This window comes from Trachurus trachurus (genome assembly GCF_905171665.1).
Source record: "Trachurus trachurus genome assembly, chromosome: 18".
Lineage (NCBI taxonomy): Eukaryota > Metazoa > Chordata > Actinopteri > Carangiformes > Carangidae > Trachurus > Trachurus trachurus.
The window spans coordinates 22,396,144-22,413,248 of NC_139909.1; the positions used below are offsets into that span (position 1 = coordinate 22,396,144).

General features: G+C 42.7%; 1 protein-coding gene across 2 annotated transcripts in view; it reads right to left on the minus strand.

The window, feature by feature from the left end:
* Positions 1–17,105, minus strand: part of LOC311001683 (RAS guanyl-releasing protein 2-like) — a 51,138-nt gene that overhangs the window by 26,248 nt on the left and 7,785 nt on the right. For both annotated transcript variants that reach the window (XM_083992799.1, XM_083992798.1), the window contains exons 2-8: positions 10,167–10,301; positions 9,850–9,952; positions 8,930–8,986; positions 8,529–8,660; positions 8,048–8,198; positions 5,698–5,871; positions 995–1,111 (exon numbers count right to left, since the gene is read on the minus strand). In XM_083992799.1, coding sequence (XP_083848925.1) covers positions 995–1,111; positions 5,698–5,871; positions 8,048–8,198; positions 8,529–8,660; positions 8,930–8,986; positions 9,850–9,952; positions 10,167–10,236 — 804 coding nt within the window. In that variant the 5' untranslated portion in view covers positions 10,237–10,301. The remainder of the gene's footprint in view (positions 1–994; positions 1,112–5,697; positions 5,872–8,047; positions 8,199–8,528; positions 8,661–8,929; positions 8,987–9,849; positions 9,953–10,166; positions 10,302–17,105) is intronic.

Sequence of the window (17,105 nt, forward strand, 5' to 3'; positions counted from 1 at the left end):
AAATGATCATTAACATATTCTGCATAATGAATAAGAGCTCTTACCATCTGGGAGACGATATACAATTTGTAGGAATAAAACTAATAGGAACAAGCTCTAGTTTCTCCCAACATAAATTTTTCCACTGAACAGCTCTGCTTAAAGGGATAGTTCAACATTTTGGTAAATTTGCCTATTGACATAATCCCTATAGTTTTAGGAGTAGGTTCATTACCTTTAATGCATGTTGTTTTGAGATTGGCGGGGCAGAGACGTGAGCTTCTCAGTGAACACAATGGGGGTGAATGGTACAGGTCCCCTGTCCCTCTTAAAACTAATTAAATACACAATCCAACAACTCCAAAACACTCTGGTGGACAAGTTGTGACCTGTACATTTGAAATAATCTGTAACATTACGACACACTCGGAACTACTTGCGCTTTTGAAATCACTCCACCCAGCTGTCATGTCTGGAATGTAGTTCTGGCTGCATTTGCCTCGAAAACAACTCTGTCTCGTAATGTTACATGATTATTTCATAGTGTGGTGAATGTGCAGGTCCCAACTTGTCCACCAGAGCATTTTGGAGTTGTTGGATTGTGTATTTGCTGAGTTTGATGAGGTACAGGGGACCTGTACCGTTCCCCTCCATTGTGTTCGCTGAGCAGCTCACGTCTCTGCCCCGCTGATCTTAAAACAACATGCACCGATAATTGAAGGTAATGGACCTACTCCTATATGACAAAATGTTGAATTATTCCTTAAATATACTGGAATAACTTTTATACTTAAGGTTTTTCATTGTGTTGTAGTTGTATTGGCATACTTTGGCACTCTACTAAGTCACTTTAAGCGGGCATGGAGTCATTAAAGTCCATGGTGCAATGTATTATTATTAAGGAGAGTGCATGTATGTTTTATGCTTTATGTGGATTGCGTGAAGCACTGCTGTCCAAGACAAATGTCCCTCGGGGGACAATAAAGTTTATCCTGATCCTGATCAACCCTCCTACCTTGTTGGTCTCGGCGCTGATGTGGGACTGCGTGTCTTTGAGACGGGAGATGGAGCTGTTGCTGAGGCCGCCCACCACCGCCATCAACGTGTTGAAGTTCTGCAGCTGCAGCAGTTTCTGTCAAAGGAGAAGGAGGAAATATTTAGCCCTGAGTGGAGCGGAGACGGTGATAAATAGGATTTTTAGGGAAAGAGGTTGAGAAATATTCAAAATGAGTCAGAAAGATACAGCAGCAGGTGAAAAGGGAGAAAGCTTTCAGGAAGATAAACACTCGTGGAGCAGATAGGGAAGTTCTGCTGCCCACATGCACGCCCACGGAGTTAAAGCCAAGATATGACCGAATGTTGCGACCTGTCTGTGTCAAAGTTAAAGCTAACACTTTGTGAATGGCGCTCCGCAGGGCTCCGCGCTGCCCTTCAGCCCGCTTGGCATCTCAGTGAAAATCAATGGGGTCGCAGCTGTGTGGGAGGGCTGCCAGAGGGGATCATTCGGTTGCAGCTCAAACACCCTTTGGAATCAATTGGCAAAGCAGAGTGAGTGGAAGGCCGCCCCACATTCCCCCAGTAAAAGGGGGTTTTTCACTCGGCCACGGCGCGCGTTCATGCAGCCGCCGGCAACGCCCGGCTGAGGTTTTGGCGTCACAACGAAACGAAACCAGGGGCTTTGATAAATGTAAGCATGATGGGGGTGAGAGATGTCAACCAGCTGATTGGCGATGTGGTGCCAGAGAAGAGAGAACACACAGTGAAATTAATGGGAATTGAGCTTTTCAGTGTGCATGAAAGGGCTGTTTTTTTTACATTTTGAATCAGAGCACCAGTCATCACTGTCCAAATAAAAAGAAAAGAAAAAAAAGGAAAAGTAATGAGTAGTTATTTGTGATTTGTTCCCAATAGGAAACTGAAATGGGACACAACCGGGCCGGCGCACCCCGGGGGAAGCTTCAGGAAATGTCAAGTGTGTCGAAGCTGCCTTCTGTGTGCGCCAGCGGAATACATTTGAAATCAGCGTAAACATGATTTTCTTATTCTCACTGGGCTACGTTTCTGAATAGAAGCATTTCAAATTGGCAAATAAATGTAACAAGGGAGTTTCCAGATGGGAGCATACATCTGCCAAGGTGTTCAGACTCTCAGTCCGGAATGGGCTGGCTGTCGGACACTCTGTTCATCCGGCGTTCCGTACGGAGGAGTGTGAAATACTTCTAGCTGACAAAAACTCTGCTGGGGTGTTGGAGCGCTGGAGTATTAGTCTGACAGAAGGAGGTGAAGAAACATGCTGAGCTCCTGTTGAGTAAAAAGCGACTGAAGTTTGTTGTGCTGATGAAGAGGAGCATGAAAAGATGGTAGAAGAGACATCCCATAATGATGAAAACAATCCCGAAGCAGCCTCGCAATCAGTAATGAGGGCGCATTCACAGAGAGCTACGGGCTATTAAGATGAAAATTCTTCGTCTGCACTTTCTACGCTCGACTGAAGTTCTCTCACACAAACGCACACACACACACACACATACCGAGGAGATGAGTAAATTGTCACATCGAAGGAAAACCCTCAGCCCATCTGGCCGACCAAAGCGAATGATAACATCAAGATGGAATGATATCAATTACAGGAAAGCCCGGGACGACCTTTCAAGGGATGTTGTTGCAGTGACAGGACGAAAGGCTCCAGACATACGGTCAGAGAAGCGTAGAAGGCAGTGAGCTGGTAGATTTGTTTGGGAATTGGCAGGGAGGGAACAGATTTAGTTAAGATTAGGATTACGGCCATTTTGACCTGTGGATGACTGCAAGATGAGTTCTGTTGACAAGTGTAGAAATGAAGAGAGTTCATGAATAAATAGAGACAGGGAGAATAGTTTACCATTCATTATAGCTCATATTGTATCCACATTCACCCCAACATTTAATATACGAATATTATACACTGAATATAAGATGACCCCTCTTTTTCAAGACCCATTTTTGGAAAAATACTTTTTTAAACAAAATTATGTTTTCAGTATCAGTGAAATATCAACTGGTAGATCGCAATAAAACAGCAGTGGTTCAAATATTCATAATATAATTATGCAATTGTGAATATAATATAGTATTTATTTTGCGATACACTGTCAAACACCCCTAAATTGGACTGTTCCATATCTGAACCTCCTTCAGTTTAGACTGTTGACAGCTATCTGAGATGGCATCACTGTAGACTACAGTCTATAGGAGAGACCTATAAACAGGTGGCTCTTTCTTTTCGTCAGTGTGTTGTGCCTTTTGGAAAATAATATGAGTAATCATGTAAGCACCCCTAGGAACTTTTTCTTTTTTTCCAAAATTGAAGTGCTACACTGTAATCTACATGTAAGAGGTACAGCAGTAGAAAATGATACATCTCCATAGTGTGCGTGTGTGTGTGTGTGGTTGTCCGCATGTGTCCTGGGCCACAGCTGCTTCTCTCCAGGTCACTGGTGTGCGTGTGTGAGTGAGAGGACGAAAAGCTGTGATTCACTTGGTGAGAAGTCCAGAGATCTTTTTCTGACTTTTTTCTTGGGAAAAAATACCGGCTTATATTGAGGTCAATACGGTATTTGTAGTTTTAAGGTTCAAAAACCATCTCTGTGTAGTTGTGCACCTACTGTACTCTCTCAGGCTTGGGGCAGTGAGCTATGGCTCAGAGTGGTGCCTGCTTTTTGTGACATCACAAAGTCCTGACAGCTCCTTCTAAGGGCGTTTTTACACCTGAAAGTCCAAACCAAGGTTTGTGTTTTTACTACATCGTCTACATTTGACACTGCATTAAAGGAGACATATTCTGCCCCCTTTCCACAAATTAAAATAGTTCCCAGGTGTCTTAAAGACATGTCTGTGACATGCTTTGGTCAAAATCCCCCAAGGATCAAACATCGCAGCTCTTTTCATCCACTCAAAACAGCCCTGTTCAGAACGGCTGGTTTCAGTGCCTGTCCCTTTAAATGCAAATTAACCACTGCTTGCCCCACCCCGCCCCTTCTACTGGTCCCAGGTAGGGGTGGTATTATGCAAATTCGAATCCTAGTTACATCACTGGAAGACAACTGAGGGAACAGCTCGTAAATCAACGTGGATTTCAACCTAGTGAGCCTGAAAATGACAGATTTTCTTTTCAATTCTCACATTTTGGGGGCCGGAAGGCAAGACAAACACCCAAAGAGCCTTGAAAAAGTATATTTCCATAATATGTCCCCTTTAATGCAGAGCACCACTCATTACCTATGTATAGTATGCTGCTTCTCCCTACACTTGACATTGACTGCTTTGTAAGCAGGCATGAGTATGACGAGTCACCAAAGCTCTCCTCAAATGAGCTCATTAGCAAAGCTAGCAAGTTCAGATTGTGGTAAAGATAATTATACTGTTGTGGCATTGCTACCAGCAGCTTCAACATCATGCCCAATATGTGAGCCTAGTTCAGATTCGGATGAACGTCCTCATCATGAGGAGGATATAGGAAAGGAGAAGACGACTGCGAGCTCTGCTGCGAGGCCACTGAGGTGTAGCATGTACGCTAACATGTAGGCTAACCACTGCACCTCTTATCGTTGGACCAAATTCTGGGTCTTTGGTCTGGACCATGATCCAGGGGTTCTTTCACACCTGTATATTTGGTTCAGACCAAACGAGGTAGGTGTGACAGCCCCTAAGGCTCAGTTTCTGAAGATTGGTTAAGTGCTTTTTTTTTTTTTTTTTTTTTTACACTTTTGATACTTTCTTCCTTTATCTTTAAAATTGCCCCCATAAATGAAATGTGCCACACAAATGAAGCAACCTTACCTCGCCTTGCATCCACTATATTAATATAGATCTTATAATCAAAAAAGACATGGAACTCTACCTTTATACGATTCAAGACCTTTAAATGACCTTTGCAGTGACATTTTTGAAAGGCACGGTTAAATTCAATCAACTCTCCTTCTTCAGTAAAAAAAATATCAGGTTCTCTATTGAATGATATTAAAATCATCCCAAATGCAATAGTTCTCTCAGTATCAAAAAATCCACATGCTGCTATTGCTCTTGTTCCATTGTGAGCATCATTGAATTCTTTCTAGCGAACAGAAAGTATAAATACTTAACTTACTATATATTTTTTGCAGCAAAAAGCTCATTCTCTTTTGGGAATGATGACATTTTATCGTTAATTGCAAAAGCTTTGCATATCAAATTTGGGTGATTTTTACTGTTTCAAATAAACTGAAGTTTTACATGCTCTTCTACTGTTGGGGACAAAGCCTTCAGGCCTATTAAAGGCTTTGGGAAATGTCAAAAATGCATCATCACCCAGCTAAAGAAGGGCTGTTTTTTGTGTTCTTATTGTTATTGGAGATGCAAGCTGACAGCAGCATTATCTTAAAGAGCTCTCAACAGTCTTCTTAACATGCTAATACCTCTAAAGCCTTTTTTTAAATTTAATTCGCTTTTTCTCACAATATGTGCCACCTAATTGGAAATGATGGCTCCTTATATGTGTGGGTGTGCAAGTTATCAAAGCCATTGTGCCTTCCCCCCTTTTCTCTCTATATCTCTTGGTTTAATCTTTAATTCACCCTCTAATGATTTTCTATCCCCTGTCTCTCTGGTCCCAGACGCTGATCTCCTATCAGCCTGCTCCATCATGCAGCCTGAACACCGCCTGTGCCTCTTCAAACTTTTTTGACGGTAAAACAGACAGACCTGTGCCACTCTGATGAAGTGGGCGATGACGTCGGCTCTCTGCGGGGCGGTGGGCTTGCTGAGCACCATGAGCTGGATCCACTGGGAGACGCTGTTGAAGAGCGTGATGAAGCGCTCCAAGATGGGGTTATCCACCGTGCAGCCGTGCATCACAAAGCTGTGGTAGTCCTGGAACTGAAAGGGGAAGCGGAGCATTGATCAGTTTATTTCATTTCTTCAAAACACAGCGTTAACCTTAGAATACATCAGAATGTTCCTTTTGCTTTCACCACATCACCAAAGAAGCCTCATTCCAGATGTGAGGGACAAAAGAAATAATATTTGGACACATAATAATAATAATGTGTCCAAAATCCATTTACGTACAGACTAATTAACACAACTAAAGCCGTCAATTTATTACTAAAGTGACACTCCACTATTTGTCTTAAGTGGCCTGTGTTACAAACAGGGGCAGGGCTTCAGGGGGGACAGGGAGGTCGGTACCCCCCGGGCCCTGGGCCCACAGGGGCTCGTTACTGTGACAAGGGTTGTTTTTTTGTTGTTTTCAAGGCTTTTATGCCTTTATTTTGACAGGACAGCTGTTGAGAGACAGGAAATGGGGATAGAAAGAGGGGGAATGAGACACAGCCAAGGAGGGAGTTGGGTTCTACAAGTGAAGACCACTTCCGTGTTCAAAAAGCGTGAGTGAGCAACTCTCCATTGACCGCCATGTTAAAATAGCCGACTTTACAGCTTAAAAATACATATTTACAGCCTGGTACTTTTTTTTTTTTTTTGGTCTCTACCGATAGTTTCCACCTCCATGAACACCGTTTTAGTGTTGTTTAGGCTTCATAAATGGGGGCATGGTTACGTTGAGTGACAGGTTCGCAGACAGTTACCGGCCGTTAATTGGTTGCTTCGAGTTCAGTGGGCGGGTTCTCGGCCGGCTGATCGCCACACCTCTCCAAATATGGAAAGTTAACTCCCACTAAAATCCAAGATGGCGCAGTTCAAATGCCCGTAGTAGGATCACAAAACAGACTCCCCCAAACCAATGGGTGACGTCACGGGTGCTACGTCCATTCTTTTTACAGTCTATGGACACAGCAAAGGAGATCGAACACGGTCCCGGGTCCACTCCCTGTTTGCCCCAAAAGTACTACATTATAAAAGTAACCAGGAAAAGTAACTACTGCGTCACTTTTTTATAAAATGCTCAAATATGTCAAATCACTCCCCCTAACTCCCTAACCATAATCATAACCTGCCATTTATCTGGAACTAACCAACTCACTCAGTATTCCTTGTGTGGAGGAATACTGAGTGAGATAAATGGCTTTTTTCCAACTAGATGATGGTCTAAAAATGGCCAATTTGTATAATGTACACTCACTTTAACTTATAAAGCCATATTCCCATCACTGACGATTCAGTGAGATGAGTTCTTTTTGAGGGAGCAGGCCCCACCCCTCTTGATATTGAGCAGAACCACTGATCGTCAATGCTTTGAAGTGGGTGTTAAAAACTGTTGCTGCGGGCATGTGTATGTTGTCAAGCAATGTAATGTCCAGCTTTATTGGGTTTAGAGTTCTCAACGGGCCTGCAAATTAAAACCCAATCCAGCCTGACCAGCTGGTGTGGAACCTGGCACACACAAAAAAAAGGAAGACCGAGGCTTTTATTGATCCTGGATAGGCCTGTTATTCCCTGCTGTTTCTTTCTGCTGTGCTCATCTCAGCTAAGCAAATAGCTGCTAGCCACAGTTTCATATTCATATATTTGTGTAGTATCCCGAATGTCAAATTATTTACCGTTGCAAGTGCATGACAAAGCACCCGACTATTAAAGTGACTAACTGATAAAACCCATCATTAATCTGAGCGCCCTGCTGTTTTCAGTTTGTCTAAATACAGAATAAGTGTCATTACAGCACAGTCGGACCAGTGGGCTCTGCTTTATGTCTCTGTCTATTACAGCGTCTTCTCTTTTATAGTGAGTCATCATTTCTTTCAGGGAGAAACAAAGACAAACCCAAAACAGACCACCACCGCTGCCCCCGTCTTGCCATCAACACCATCACAGCAGAATAAATTATCTATATTATGTAAAAAATAAAAATAAAAATAAAAAATCAGCACAAACCCAGCAATTTTCTTTGCTTCCCAAAATAAGACTCAAAGAGCAATAAATACAATTACTGCCACTTAAAGTCAATTTTAACCTCCATTGCTTAGCAACTACGATGTGTTGCCGGCATGTAAACAATGAATTACTCGAGTAGCTATTCAAAGAATTCGGGAGCTGTAAACACCACGCATATCTGCACAGTGTCAGCTTCCTCGCAGTTCTGCAGCAACACACTGACCAGGATCTTGCAGAAGGACTTGTACTCCAGGTAGGTCAGGTGTTCCGCCAGTTCGCAGGAGTCGAGGTGGTCGAACAGGAGGGACATCTTCCTCTTTTTGGAGACGGACGGGACACGCTGAGTCACCTGCCGCTTCCATTTATACGATGGTCTGACAAGGACGATAAGGCACATGAAAATCTGTGAGAAGCTGTGCAAGTCAAAAATATGCCATCACACAATTTGCACAATAATAAAATACCAATAGCCCTGCAAAAAAGAAGAATGGAAGAATGGATTTCCCCATAGAGCAGTGAAAGGAAGTCTCACATATGTCTTTGATGGGGAGAGGAGGAGTCAGTGACCCTGCATACTGTAGCACTGCTATGTCTTGGAACAAGGCAATAAAAGGGCACGCTGACATAAACACTCCCAGACAGAAACACGCATTCAAAAGCGTCAGCGGCACGCACGGCTTTCAGCGGCGCCCCGATTCACTCACACACTCTCGAGGTCAATGAGCTGACTCTGCCTCTCGTTGCCCTCGGTGGTCAGGAGGTCTTTGTAGTCTTTGATCTGGTCGGCCAGCTCCGGGTTCAGATTGAACTCAGCTGGAAACTCAGAGATCCAGTACCTGGAAGGCAGAACAAAGGCTTTGACGAAGGGGGAAAAGAGGTGATGAAAATACACAGAGTTGTTTACATCGACACAATACTGTGACTAATGTGAACATCAAAGCGTTTTATAAGATAGAAAAAGAAAGTTCCTGTGGTTTCACTAAAAAGAAGACTAGGGAAGAGGAAAAATAAGAGGGAATAAGAAATCACATCTGGAAAAAGACCAAAGTTCAGAGAGTCAGAGCACTGGGAGGGTGAGAGTCAGACAGACAGGAGAGATTATTACTTGAGAAGATGGCATATTCTTGTTCGGCGCTCAGCGGTGGAGCTCTCCTCTTCAGATCTGATCCACTAGTCAAGGTGCAACCTTGCTTCAAAATGTAATCTATTTCCTCCCTCTGTTCACACAACAACTCTGACAAAGTAAACATGGGGGTTAGGGTATATAAATATTAGGGGTGTGTATTCATCAACTCTTGTTAACATTTCTATGTTTTCCATATTCTGTGTTATAAACAGTTTTCTTGTCTGTAACAACATCTACTGCACGTCTGTGTCCGTCCTGGGTGAGGGATCCCTCCTCTGTTGCTCACCCTGAGGTTTCTCCAATTTTTCCCTGTTAAAAGGGTTTTCCCGGGAGTTTTTTTCAGTGGATGTGAGGGTCTAAGGGCAGAGGATGTTGTTATGATGCCATGTAAAGCCCTTTGAGACAAACTGTTTGTAAAAATGGGCTATACAGATAAAATTGCCTTGCCTTGCCTATTGGCAAGATTCTGGCGATATGATACGCATCACGATGCAGGGGCAACGATATGATATGTATTGCGATACGACGATATATTGCCTTTTTGTTTTCCTTTTTTGACTGAGCTAAGTTAGCTAATGCTTGAATGCAATGAGCCACAGATCTGTACTCTTGCAAGATCTCATTGTTCAGTGGAAGGAAAGGGGTCTGCTGCCAATGAGCGGTCAGAGTTGGAAATGCAATACAAGAATGAACCACCACCGTGAATATATCATGCAAAATAAAAAAAAATATTGATAAAGTGCTTTTAAATAATGATAAAGTATTGCGAAACAAAATTTCGCTTTATTCCAGTGTATTAATATTTTTTTACACCCCTAATAAATATATGTATGCAAAGTTATTATTCATGGGAATAATACAATTGCCCTTGGCTAATGCCAAATAAAGGTGGAGGATACTTGAGCACCAGCTTCTTAGCCATGTCCGTTGAGGGGATGTACCAAGGGTGCATCATGAGGACCATACGGACCAAGGAAGTGTCTTTCAAAGTCCCCTTCTCATCTGAAACATAAGAAGGCAGCGCTTTCCATTAGGATGCATACAGTCATCTGTGATCAGTTAGTCTGTATCTACTTGGCCTGATCACCAAGACGTTTTTCTAAATTGTATGATTATGATGAAATACATTAGTATGACATAAAACATAATGTAAAATTGATTTTAGTTTGTTTTCATTGATGGAAAAAAAGAATTATTTACTAAAAAGACGACCTACCAAAGGCTTTAATGCACGCTTCCACCAGCTCATCCACTGTGGCCGACTGCTCCGACAATATGGACTCCATGGTTCCTTTCCTCTCTGTCTTTCCCTCTTGTTTCCCTCTGGCTGGATTAATTATTGTGGCTTCCACTGAACACAACAGGAGATAAAATAGGACGGAATGAGCATTAGAGAGGTAGTCATGAAGCAAAGAGAGAGAGGGAGAGAGAGAGTGCCCGCCGCTGCATTTTCTGTAAAGGATCTGTGGTTGGTTATTTTGTGAGCTGTGAGAGTGAGATAATCAGCGGCTGTTTACATCCAGGGCTGGTATGATGATATTTTCTGAGTTGAATTCATGAGATAGCTGCCTGTCGCTGTCATCCCCTTGCTGATGGTTTGCTTTGACCTGAGAAATTCCGAGTGTCAGTGTGAAAAAAAACTGCTCAGAAATGTGTTCAGCTTGAAAAAAGCCTGATGACGCTGGTCAAGTTTTCAGTGTGTTTCATGGTGAAATGTGGGGCTGGCTATTGCTTGAGATGTTAGATAATTATCATATTGGCATATGTATACTGTCTATAAAATAACTGGGCAGTAATTACAAGCTCCCTTATGTTGGCCCATGGGATGCCACAGTAATGCAGTCGTTAAAGATCCCTTTAAACCAAGAAATCCCATTAGCCTCCGTAGCGTAGCTCTGAGCAGCTCGCAGCTCTGCTCCGCCGTTCTAAGAATAGCTTGCACCGACAATTAAAGGTAACAAACCTACTCCTAAAACTATAGGGATTATGGCAATGGGCCAATTTGCCAAAAATTAACAATGAGCCTATAGTCCAAACACAGGAAGCGTTAGCTGGCAGCTCCAAACTATCCATAGGTGTGATTGGTTGTTTCTTTCTATATACCTGACGTGGCAACCTGTCCAGAGGGTACAACCATCAGGTGATTAACACTGTACCTAATGGACAGATGTTGACCTGAGCACGTCTGACTAATAGAAACATCTGATCCAAGAATATGTTTATGTGTGTCAGTGCCTGTTTTGACCCTTAATATAACATACACATTTCTGTAAAGACTTAAAAAGTGTTAAGTTTCAATACCCAGTCCTACCATCTGGCATTAAAAGCAACAGTGGGATGTTAATTCAGTACATTTAATTGTATACAAGTTCGACTTCAAAGTACTGCCTCTTCCTCTCTCCTCCTCTATAAATATACAGCTGTGCTTTTGTGTAATTAGTTTATGATGATGATTATACTGTAACACATTCCTTTGAAAATCAACATTATATTTAAGTATTTTCCTTTGACAGATGCTTACACCCATTGTTTTGATACGTATAAAGTACATTTTGCTGACAACAGACTTTTACTTGTATAATGTAACTAAACACTTTTTAATTGTACAACTGCTACACAATTGTAAATCCATCTTATGTCGCTCACTCCAAATGAAAACATAAATACCATCAAATTACACCTTTAACTCAACTGATGTCGTTACCTGCATTGCAAACTCAAACTCCCATAATGCCTTAAGTCTGATTTACATTTACACATTCATCCCTGCTTTATGACGATGAACTTTGGAGCTGATACAGACTCTGATGCAAATGTGGCGTTACAAATAAGGTCATGTCGACGGCAGGACTTGGCAGCGTGATGATTTGGTCAAGAGCTTGTCTTCTATATGGTTTGTTGAAAAAGCTGATAGAGAGCCGCAAGAGCACACCAGGAAACCACAGCTTATTATCTGTTCTTCAACATGGTCCAGTGTTAGTGTGTATCATACCAGAGAACACACACAGACCTGCAGTATACTGTACAGTGCCTTCTGGGTTTTTTGAGGCTATTTTTTGAAGCAGTGCGGTAAGAAAAGATATATACTGGAATTTTACCTGAGTGAGTCTCCTCTCTACAGGGAACCATAGCAACCGCAGCTAAATGTCCAGTCACACATTCCCAATATATATATACACACACACACAAGGCGTGTGTGCACAAAATGCATGTTTTTACCCAGAGAAGTGTGGTTCAAACAGCAAGAGCAGCCTAAGGGAAACAATCTTTGCTCTAATCCGAAATACATTTATTGTGTCTGCGGAGGTAAACTACACTGATCCTATCTTCTATATAGGTTACAGCTCAGGAGGAGATAAAAGGAACCGTTGGATATTTTTGGTTCGCTGCTGATAAGTGTGAAGGTAACGCCGAGGTGACGCTCGAGAGGCAAACTTAGGCCACGTAATCCTACAACGGCGCGTCCCGCACATCGCCATCTGCTAATGCCTCCTCTGTGTTGTGATTCTGTGGCAGAGCGGCGCACAAGGGTGTGATGAGTGTGTGTACGTATCTATTGTGCCTTGACACAATGAAGCCTTCCACTGCGCTGTCTCTGCTGCAACTCGGTGGGCGGACACACTCAATTACAGGCTTCACAAGCTGTCTAAGACACACACACTTACACACTTACACGCAAGAAAGAGGCGGAGGGAAAAGAAGAGAGGGTGAATAAGGAGTATTAGCCTAAAAGCTTCAATCAGTGTACATGGCATCCTTAGCTGCAGAGCGAGGGTGAGTTAAGGATGTGTAGGGGGGAAAAAAAGAAGTGATAGTAAATCTATTCAAATCTGTGCCTTTATGGTGAAATCACTAAGCAAATGGAGTGTAAATAAATAACACACTGCCTCAATCTGAATCTATAGATAGACATGAAAGTTCCTGGGAGGGCTGCTGAGATCACCACAGGAAGTAAATATGTGCTCTCACTCTGAAACCTCAAAGAAAAAAAAAAGAAAAGAAAAGCGACAACACCTGTGAGACCCCGCTCGGCACTATTTATAATATCAACACCTCAGCAAAGATTCCCCCACTGCTCACGTCTCATGAATATGACAGGATGGAAAGTAAAGTAAAGTGGCCCTGGAGCCCGTTATTGCCAAATTCATTATTGTCAACGACGAGGTTTAAAGTTGAAATGGCTTCTGGATCTGAAGCGAAATGGACATCACTGTGACAAATCAACGGCTGTTTCACTTTGTCATTTTTACAGTCGGGGTCAGAACGGCCTGTCCTCACAGGAGCCGAATGAGGATATAAAACCGACTCTCTCTGCAGATCTAAAGACCCACCGCTGTGTCCGTCCCACGTCGGCCATTACAGTAAACACAGAATGAAAAGGCGAGGGGTAGTTTTTTTCTTTAAACCCACTGTAGTCTGGCACTGCGGCAGAATGATACCAGCTTGCCACCCAGTCGAGCACACATTCATCATATTGCTGACAGGAGCTTTGCCCCCCCCATTCCTCCCCCACTGCCACTCTTCTTCGAGCCATCCTTCATGTATTTTAACCCTCAGTCCCATTCCTGATATTGTCTCTATAGCCGTGAGGCGGCAGATTGATTGTTAGGTATATGGCACGCTGGGAAAGCTTTGGTGTCATCCTTGGTTGCCTGGTGACGACGATCCGGGGCCATCGATCAGGGCAGATTAGGGGGTGGGATGGGGCACAGCGGGGATAAAGGGAAGTTGACGGGTGCCTGGTCAATCCCGGCCATGCAGAATCTGCAGTGTGCTGCTGGTTTAGTGGGCAATGGAAATGTCACATCCTCTGCTTAGACAAAGACAGACACCTTCTCGCTGATGGCCTTTTTTTTTCCATTTTCACTATTACAGTCACCAAAAGACATGAAACCTGCTCCACACACACTGAAGGAGAACTGAGCTACAGTGTATTTGCTTGTCTGACTTAGAATATCAGTTATCAAGGAAGTGCATTGGATTGAACACAGTTTGTGGAATAGGGCTGTTAAATGTAGGGCTGCAGCTAACAATTACTATTAAAGGAGCACCCGGGTAATTTTTCAAATTGCATTCAGTATGTTTTTCAGAAGTACAACTCTGAGGTATGATGCCATCTGTGACTGTGATGATGTCATCAGAGTAGGGATGTACTGAATGCAAGATTCAGTTTCAAATTTGGCCGAATTTCAGGCTTTTTGATAGCCTGGGTGGTATAGAGAATGTGAAGTTACGTCACGCCGTGGGACGTTGGGCGCCATCTTTGGAGGATCGCGAATGTAAACACTTGCTCGTCTCCCTAAAAAAAGTTCCCCAAAGTCGCTTAAAAGTAATCATGGTGGGACAGTACTGCTGCGTAAAAAAAATGCCACAGTAGTATATGCACTAATACCAAAAACGAGATAGTTCACGATGTCTGGATAAGTCAGTGGAGGGAGTAAATCTGGGTCTTGAATCCAGTCCCCACTCTCTGTTTATGTTTGCGTTCCTCCAAAGATGGCGCCGTCGTTCCCCAACGCAAAGCGGCGTGACGTCAGCTTCACATTCTCTATACCCATGCTGCCTTGCGCGCAATTTTATTCGCTTTGCAAGTCAGCCTGGAAACCATGGACCCAATTTTTTCCTCAACGAGAGAGCCAATCACAGAACGGGGGAGGGGGCAGCAGGACGATGACGACACACCTAAGCGACTTTGCTGATAGCTTGTCGATCCAACATGGCGGCAGACGTTTTACCTTTCGATGCAGCGTTAGAAAGTGTTTTAAGTAGTTTAGACCGCAAGTTTATTTTGAAAAAAGAGGTCGGTGTACGCCATAATTTATCCGACCCATTGTTTCTTTCCTCATTGGATTTCTGTCGCCCTATATACGTCATCAGGTATGATTGATACAATTGGCTATAAGCCAGACCAAATCTCAATTTACATTGAGATGAGGTCTGGTGTTAGCCAGGCTAGCTTTTTGATACGGTTACCTCAGACCATCGACCGAACCGAACCCTACAAACATAGATGAAATGATGGCACCAACGTTTAGGGGAATGTTTACAAACACAGCAGGAAGTGAAAATGCAACTTCTAGTGAGCAGAAATATTGTTTGTCAGTACTTTAAGACTAAAGAAAGTGATTCAAGTGGAGCTATATGTTCAGTTCGCAATGCTGATCTGTCTCTGTGGTAAGGACCCTAAACAATACACACAATTGCCGGAGTTAAGACATTTGTGTATTGTGTGGGTGAATGTTTTCAATGTCTGGTGGTGTACATTGTGTGCACATAGTGTGTTATGTGTCACAGACTGTGAGAGAAAATCCATCTGGGACAAAAAAGGCATCTATCTATTTATCTATGAAGCATCCAACAGAGTACAAGGTGTATGGCAGCGGAATCTGCAGCCGCACAAGGGCAGCCACAGATAAAAATTGGTACCCAGACCAACATTACCAGCTTTACTAGCCCTACACCAAACAAACAGTGGGCTTCAGACCACCCAACAGCCAAAGCCATTAATGCAGCAATTGGGTAAATGATAGCAATTGACTTGCAGGCCTGTAGCATTGTGGAAGACAGAGGATTCATTGACACTGTTACTTCATCATCTTCTGTGTTAAATGTATGGAGGATGTACGTATGTGTTTCGGATTCAGCTGATTCTTAAACGGTGATTTCGGTATTCGGCAGAACCCCAAAAATCAGGATTTTGTACGTCCTTATGTACATCAGAGTAACTAAAGCAGGGGCCTGAACTATTATAATAAACATAAAGTTTCTATAAACTGTGGATGTGAGGCATGACAGTAGTAAACACAAAGACAAAGAGACAATCTAATGAAAGATGCTATTATGGGAAATGTAAGACCTGTGTTTGGCCTATACAAGCAACTAAACATCAAGATATCTTGGCTTCTGCAATGGGTATTTTGATGGTTCACAGTTAGATCAATAGGTATCCATCAGTCTTTATCTTGCAAATCCTCCACCAATAGAACAAATCACAAATCACATGAATTTGTCTTGAAACATAATAGGCCTACCTGTTTCCTCCACATCCTTGAGAGGGTATAACATTTCTATCTATTGAAGTAAACTGTTTAGCTGGTCATCAGGCTGTGGTAAATAAGCCTTATAATAAATCCCTCATGGGCCTAATTAGAAGGAAATTGGATAATTATATCAATCTTGGTCACCTTTTCATGACTTGACATCGACATTTGCACTGATCAATGATAAGACACTGACAAACACACATGATAATGATGTCCATCCTCTTATTGATAAACCCATAATGGGCTCTCTTCCGTGCTAGTAAATATCCCAGGCTATAATGCACAGTCTCCATACAGCCATTGATTTAGGTTTATATTGTCCCTACTGGCGTTCGGGTAAAACAAGTCTGATTGATGTTTTCATGGATCATGGTGATGGGCCAAAAGACACGGATGCATTCATTTACTCTGATTCACTGTTTGGCAGTGTATGAAAAACAAGTCTTTGGCTTTACATTTAGAACCATCATCAGGTCAATTAGTCCGAAAGCCTCCAAAATAACATTCTCATCAACCTCCGCAGTATCGTGAGTTAAGAACTATTTAACCCAATGTTAGCTGGAGCAAGATGGAGACCTTATGAAAACTCTTTGCAAAACACAGTTGGTCATGTAAATCAGCTCAACGTGTGGCTTTGTTAAAGAGACAGTCCAGAGATTTGGGGCGATTTAACAGTTTTTTTTACTTTCCCAGAATCAGCAACAACCTTGGACAGATTCTTTTTTCATGTATTTGGTTTGGTCTCAGGTTGTGTTGAACAGCAGTATCAGGCTGTTTTGGTTCCATTTTTAATGTCTATGGGATCAAATAACATAGACTTGCTCCCAGGGGGACCAAGACCTGAGTCAAACAAAACAAGTTCCTAGCCCAGCCTGCCCACCAGAAGCTGCCTTCATCAACTCCTGTTAACTGAGCAATTCCATTTCCACGTTTTTCCATATTCCTTGTTGTAAACTGTTTTCCAGTCTGAACACAACATATATTGCACATCTGCCCATCCTGGGTGAGGGATCCCTCCTCTGTTGCTCTACCTGAGGTTTCTCCTGTGTTTTTTTTTTGTTTTCTTGGGAGTTTTTCCTCAGTGGATGTGAGGGTCTAAGGACAGAGGATGT